The 7,557-nt window shown below is 32.7% G+C and overlaps 1 protein-coding gene across 2 annotated transcripts; it reads left to right on the forward strand.

The window, feature by feature from the left end:
• The first annotated feature begins 2,146 nt into the window (after nt 1–2,146).
• LOC114170520 (ABSCISIC ACID-INSENSITIVE 5-like protein 2) lies at nt 2,147–7,005 on the forward strand. Of its 2 annotated transcripts, none has more exons than XM_028056015.1 (4): nt 2,147–2,395; nt 3,523–4,541; nt 4,632–4,703; nt 6,648–7,005. In XM_028056015.1, the coding sequence occupies exons 2-4, from the start codon at nt 3,621–3,623 to the stop codon at nt 6,726–6,728; spliced, it is 1,074 nt and encodes a 357-aa protein (XP_027911816.1). In that variant the 5' UTR covers nt 2,147–2,395; nt 3,523–3,620; the 3' UTR covers nt 6,729–7,005. The 2 variants fall into 2 exon arrangements, with proteins under 2 accessions (XP_027911816.1, XP_027911815.1); XM_028056014.1 differs by having other exon boundaries at nt 3,543–4,541.
• Nucleotides 7,006–7,557: the final 552 nt, after the last annotated feature.

A 7,557-nucleotide genomic window follows, 5' to 3' on the forward strand; every position in this document is an offset into this window, starting at 1 on the left:
AAAAATTCTTTTAATCAAATCTTGTTAAGTTTATTTGATATTTCAAATGCATTTCAGGGTTGTATTTGAGTTGTTCATACTGTTTGACATATTTTCGCTTTAATGTTAAGTCAAATACTATTATGCAACGCATTTGAAATGTCAAATAAACTTAACAAAATTTGATTAAAAGAACTAAATTCACGTATTTCGAAAGATAAATAACTAAGTTGGTCTAAAGTTTCAAAATGGACTAATATCAAATTTTACTGAAAGTTAAGGGACCAAAAAATATTTAGCCCTAATAAGTATTAGTAAAGTATCCTAACATGTCACATAGGAATATGTGATCCAAATTAAAATATCAGTGTGTTAAGTTGAAATTTAGATGGTTAATTAATTTGTTTATTAATTTTCTCATTTCTTTTATAAGGAGTGTGTTAAGCAAGTAGTTAGAATATATTAAAAAAGAAGGAAGACACTTATATGGAAATGAAAAAACAAGAATAGTGACCAAGTTAACAATAAAATACTTAAACAAAAATAAAAAATATTTTGAACGCTCAATAAAATAATTATTTTTGATAAAAATACCCAAATTTAAAGGTAATTAAAACTAAACTAAATCTTCTAAATAAAAAATAAAATTATTAGTATCCAAATCTATCAAAATAATATTGGATTAATTTGTTCAAATTTAAAATAAAAATTGTTGAAATAAGTAAATTTTAAAATAACTACTTATTTAAAAAGTAAATAAGATGTGTACCTGTAATAAACAGAAAACTTTTTATTTTAAAATAAACATATTAGACAACAATAAAAATAATGAAATCTAATAATTTTATTGAATAGTTTCTCTTTTTTTTAAAAAAAAAATTAAATCTACACAATCTCATCCATTATGTAAGTTTATTACCATACTTTTTCTCTCCAACAACAACCTTCCCACAAAATTTGAGTGTTGTCATTGCATTTACCATTTTCATCACCAAAGTATGTTCTCAACTCCTTTTAAGGCATGACTTAGAGTCATGGAACCATCATGAAATATAATATGAAAATCTAACTATTGCCATCAATACATATATTTATCAAATTACTCTTCTTTGCATTGAATACAATAATAATAATAGAACTATTATTCTTCCAAATAACCCAAACAATTGCAAAATAAAAATTGTAATTGTATGTGTATAATTTGTCCTCCTCCACTCTTGCATCTCTTACTTATACATTTCAATTGGGAAGTTCTTCAATCAACACATCTAACGAAGCAATTTTTTTTCATTAGTTTTAAATATTTTTTACGGTTTTAATATCGTAAAAATCCAAGTAAATTTTTATATTACGCATATAAATACTTAGACTTTAATTTTTTATGCATCTTTTCTTTAACTTAACCTAAATGATTGATCAGTTGTTCTTTTATGAAAAAAAATATTTAAAAATTAAATAAAAACAGAAAAATTTATATGAATTTTTTTTTTTATAAAATAAATATTTTGTTGTTATTATTACGCTATCTTATCTCTAAATCTTATATCAGAATTTTGTATCGTCGATATAAATTCTTTCTATCCTCGATCAGAAAACCATGTCTTTATTACTGTCAAATAATACAAGCACCTCCTAAATTAACGAATGAATGTGCATGGATATCACTCCGCCCAAGTAACTAATGTAATATTCGATAAAAACATCATAATGGTCCAAAATTCTGACAAAATATCACATGTATCGCTAAGTAAAGTTGAAATTTTCGATCGATAGAAAAATATCGGGCAATTTTAATTAGATACTATAAAACTCGAATGAAAATTACCGTCTAATTTTATATGATTTTATAGGAAGAAACGTATAAAAGTTACCTAATATTAACTTGAATTAACCTCTTAAAAAAAATATTTGAAGATGAGATAAAATTAAGTAGAGATAGATAAGATGAGATGTATTAAAAATATTAATTAAAACCATAAATTATATCTTGTCATCAACATTAATGAGTGTTTTTTTTGTTATGACAGTTAAAAGTGAGATTATTTTTTATTTGGGGAATTTATTTTACAATTTTGTCTCGAAGACAAAAAAACGTCATTACACGCTCTTTCACGTCATTAAATTGAGCGATTTTTTTATGTATAAAAAGCGAGGAGTTGCCATTTGGCTTTGCATCTTTTCATTCTCTCTATTTCTCAAATCTCTCTTTCGTTCACAAGTCACACAAATCCACCTTTGATTGTCTTTCTTCGACCAACGCACGAATGCACAAACACAAAACACACACTCATGTTGTGAAAGCTTTGTTCATCACCTATAGCTTCTTCTGATTTTCGCTCCAAAAACCCATTTTTCAATCTCTCACTCCCCTCTCACAGATCGCTGTATCTCTCTCCGACACACGAAAGAAAAAAAGGTTCTTCTCTTCTCTTACTCACGCGCTTTTATTCCTTACATCACACTCTTTCTTTTCCATGATGTTTTCCTCTTCAAATTTTGGATTTTTATCACTGCATGTGGGAAACAAATACTGGGTTTGTGGTGGGTTTGATCTCACACCCTTTTGTCTCTTCAAATATTTTCAGGATACCTTTCTTTTCCTTTCGGTGTTTCAATAGTGATGCTCAATTGGTTGCATGCAAATGGGTTTTCCTTCAAGTTCTTCGTTGAAAGATTTGATTTTGAATTCTGGGTGTTTTTCTTCGTTGTCTTCGGTCTCTGAATTGATCTTCTTATGATGAACTTGTGTGCCTTTCAATTTTTATGTTCTGTGTCCATGCCTTGTGGGAAAACGGGCCCTGGTATTTTAATGCTGAAGTTTTAGAGGGCATTGGCGTGTTTCGAATATGGGGTTTTGGGTTTCGTCGGAAATTTTATTTACTTGACTGTTTCTCAGAGCTTGCATGCAAGGGATCAATGCTCTAATAACCCTTTTTGAAGTGATATGAATTGTTCTTTTTATTTTTCTCCAAGAAGGGTACCTGCAAGGTTTCGTGTTGTCATTTGCTTGAGTTTAACTGTGCTCCATTGGATTTTAGTCTGACATTTTCACTTGGTTTTATCTTCTTGCCCTTCTAGACTTTATCCTCTGTTTCAAATTCAATTTCATTTATGATCTCGGTTATATTTCATTTTTTCTTCTTTTTTTCCTCAATATATTTTTTGTTGTGAATAAATCGTGAATCAGACTAACAACTTTCACCATTTTCATGTTTGTTTGCTTTCATTTTTAGAGGAAATGAAATGTACCTTGCATCCTGCTGCTAGATTACAAGATCTCTCATTTTTTCTCTCCTTTGACTGGTTTGAGCCATGCGTTATGTATTTAAAATCATTTTTCTCATGGGAAATCGCAACTCTGCCAGCTGCATGTACATGTTATCATGTTTGACACAAAGTTTTGGAAATTTTCTTGCTTTGTTGCAATTGACGGTTTTCTTTAGTGTGCCGGAATGCATGTTAGGCATGTAGATTATTATGGATTCTAAAAGCTTATGCGTTTTCACTACAAACAAGGTGGTGTTGATTTCTTTTATTTATCAGTTTCTGGTTTTCTGGGGCAGGATTGAAGATGTGGACTAGTTGCTTTCAGACTTATGTGTGAGCTGAATTATTGTTAACAGTTATACTGTAATCGGTAAATGGGGACCCAAACGATGGGATCTCAAGGTGGTGGTAAAGACAGTAATGGAAAACAGTCACAAGTCCAGCCCCTGGTGCGGCAAAACTCAATGTACAGTCTCACACTGGATGAGGTTCAGAATCAACTGGGTGATCTAGGGAAGCCGCTAACTAGTATGAACCTTGATGAGCTTCTGAAAAATGTGTGGACTGTTGAGGCTGGCCAGGCAGCTAGTATGGACAATGACGGCGCGGCACAGGCCGGTCAAGCTGCTCTGCAGCGTCAGGCGAGTATGTCACTGACCGGAGCACTGAGCAAGAAGACAGTGGACGAGGTTTGGAGAGACATCCAACAAAACAAAGTCATGGAGGAGAAGAGGTTCCGTGACAGACAGCCTACTTTGGGAGAAATGACTTTGGAGGACTTCTTGGTGAAAGCAGGAGTAGTTACAGAAACAACTTCTAACCAAAAGAACGCCGACGCCGGTAGTGTATCCACGCCAGCGCCGGCGCCAGCACCAGTACCAGCACCAACGCCAGCACCAGCACAAGTACCGGTACCAGCACCGGCACCAGTACCAGTACCAGTTCCGATGGATTCAAACGTGGCAGTACCACCACAGTTTCCTCCACAAGGACAGTGGATACAGTATCCACCAGTGCAATATCAGCATCCACAGCAAAGTTTGATGCAGATTTATATGCCTGGCCAGGGTATGGCACAACCAATGCACATGGGTCCTGGAGGTTCAATGGATGTTTCGTTTGCAGATGGCCAGGTTGCAATGCAGTCTCCTATGATGGGAGCAATGTCGGATTCACACACTCCTGGAAGGAAAAGGACCACTCCTGAGGACATGATGGAGAAAACTGTTGAGAGGAGACAGAAAAGAATGATAAAAAATCGTGAATCTGCTGCTCGTTCAAGAGCAAGGAAACAGGTGCTCTTTCATGTTATGTGAGTCTTTATCCTTTGATTAGTGTTTCCCTTATTAAAGATCCTAATCTTGAGTGATAAATGTTATGAACAGGCATACACAAATGAACTGGAGAACAAAGTCTCGCGTCTAGAAGAGGAAAATGAAATGCTGAGGAAACGACAGGTTAGTTTCTGCTTTGAAGGGCTACATTAATTGCCTTGACTGTGTTTTGCTGTTAATTCAAATTCCAGAATGTATACCTTCAGTCCCAAGATTGAGTGGTTTCTTGTTTTGCGGAGTATTTTTTTAGATTAAGATTGACTATGCAATCTTAGTTTCAATTATTATTTGATGTATTTTCCAGAGAAAACTCTGCATATTATGATTCATTAATCAAGACTTTAAGCAACAGGTATTAAGGAAATTTTGTTGAGCGTGAAACTTTTTCCTCAACCATTCAAAATCTTGTTTCTTGTGTGACTCGGGAATTAAATCAGATGTTTGATTGCCATTAACAGCTTCTTTGCTTCATGAGTTTTCAGTCTTTTAAGTGTATGATTATGGTATCTGGCAACTAGTGATTTAATGTTCACACACACTTCTCATTATTCAGCATGGTGTGTTGATGGAAAAGGAGATTCAATATAAAGAAAATTTCTGCATTACATAATTTTGCTGGGAGGAAATACTATTAGATGAAAAATCTAAACATGGGATCTGGGGAAGAAGCTTTCTCTTATGTTTGATACTAGTCCTTTTATCTTTGGTTTGCCCTTTGTTTCAATACTTGTCTTTTGATTTCCATTCCCTTTTTCAAATATGCTGATGCATTTCAATCATTTTTAACAAGTATCTTCCTCTCAGCCCCTTCCAAAAGATTAAGCGAAGTAGATCTGTTAAATACTTTGGTATAACACTTTACATTCACTGGATTCAATCCACATATTGAAAATCTTTAACATTAATATTTTGAACAGCAGGATTATACAATCACGTGATTTTTAGATGTTTTGTTTTCCCTATTATTAATCAAGCCAAAGAACACTTCTTTTCTTCCTGCTTTTGTATTATCCTTGTGTTTTAGGATTTTTGTGGAAGCAACAGATTTCTATGCATTTTGATGCACAATGTTTATACCACTGTCATATTTCTCCATAGATTTTTTATTGACTAGCAGCCATATAGCGGTGTAATAATCTGTCCTTTTTAATATTTCTGGAGCATGCCAAGATTAGCAACCCTGCATTTATTTTCTCAATAAACTAAACTGTTTCATCATGTGTGGTGATCACACTTCTTCTGCACACAAATCACCGTTCAATCCCTTTGTTTGTATCACCTGGATTATGGAAGCTGGGGGGAAGGGTTATTTTGACAATCATAATTGATTCTGGTATCTTGAAATAAAACAGAATTGCACTTTCCTTGATATACTTTGCAAAAACCAATTTAAACCTTTGAAAAGTAGAGCTATATCCTTTTTATCTCTTGATTTTAAGGTAAATCTTTTGTGGATGTACCATGAACTGTGCAATGGGATGTTTCTTTATGATGATTATGATGCTTTTGAACTTTTCAGTGCTTGAGGAGGTTGTAAGTGTTATGATAGTAGTTGGCATATTTTTTAGAAAAGAAAATGGTGGAAGAATGTGGAAAAAGGCTTCTTATAGTTGAGGGATCAATCACAGTCAAATCTTGTAACATCAAAGAAATTGGTTGAGTCATTAACAAAACAGCTTTGATCAGTGATGATGAAATTTATTTGAATGCATCTCTCTTGCGGTCACCACTCTATCCTGAACAGTGATATTAGATTTTCCCCTTTTTGTGATGTTTTCTTGAAGATTTTTCTGCTGCTTCATGTGTTCTGGTTTTCTGTTTACAGTGAGTTAGACTTACTCATTGTCCAGTTGCAGTTCATTATTACAAAAATGTTGAATTATAAATCCTTCATGCAGCTATACCTCAAAAACTCTCAGATTGTTAGCATGATCACTTTTTACTTGATAAAATCATGAGAACCAACATGTTTTTCAATGCTCATTCATCATCATGGTGCATATTTACTTTCTTATTTATACAATATTTGACTGATATATGTTATGAATTTTTCTGCTGAACTTGCAGGAGTTAGAGAAGATGTTGCCAAGTACACCACCTCCTGAGCCTAAGTATCAACTTCGCCGAATAGGATCAGCTCCATTCTGAGATCTGTACCTAGTTGTGTAGAGGTTTTGTAAATATAAGTACCAGTGAATTCTCCTCATGGATTACTGTGAGGTTGACTCTGGTATTTCAGTTGAGTAGTAGTTTATGAGCTACATTTCCATCCAATGTCTTGTCTTTAAATTTTCATTAGGTTCTTTATAACTCTCAATGTTCTTTAAGAAAAAGAAAAAAAAAATGAGAAATGTTGTAGTTGTACTTTTCACAATATAAGCCATAATCATGGCTTCATGAGTTTACTTTGGCATCTTTGAGTTAATTCCCAATCAAGTATTAATTAGTAATCATGGCAGATAATCAGTTTGGTCTACCTTTATTTTTTTCTCCATTCAGGAAGAGAATCTGATCCTATTTTAAATGTGTCACTGTGTTTTTTTAACTGAACTTGAAATTTGACTTAAATATGTTTTTTTATCTCTTCAAACTATTATAAAAAATTATAAAAAATTTGTTTTGTTCCTAATTAAATTATAAAGTATGTAGTTTTTATTATGAAAGTTAATGTAAAACATCGTTTCCAACAAACAACATGAAAAGTATTTCTCATATGATAAATGAAGTTTCATAATAAACTAAAACAAAACTTTCATATGTCTTTTGCTTAGGAAGGATGTTTTACATTTATTTTTATAAAGTGCATGTAAAAAACTGTGTTTTGTTCCTAAATTAGATTAAAAAGTATCTGGTATCTGTTATGAAAGTTAATGTAAAACACCATTTCCAACAAACAACATGGAAAATACTTCTCATATAATAAATGGAGTTTCATAGTAAACCAAAATGTAACATTCACATAAGTATGTTTTAAATG

The sequence above is a fragment of the Vigna unguiculata genome, chromosome 11, assembly GCF_004118075.2.
Source record: "Vigna unguiculata cultivar IT97K-499-35 chromosome 11, ASM411807v1, whole genome shotgun sequence".
Classification (NCBI taxonomy): Eukaryota; Viridiplantae; Streptophyta; class Magnoliopsida; order Fabales; family Fabaceae; genus Vigna; species Vigna unguiculata.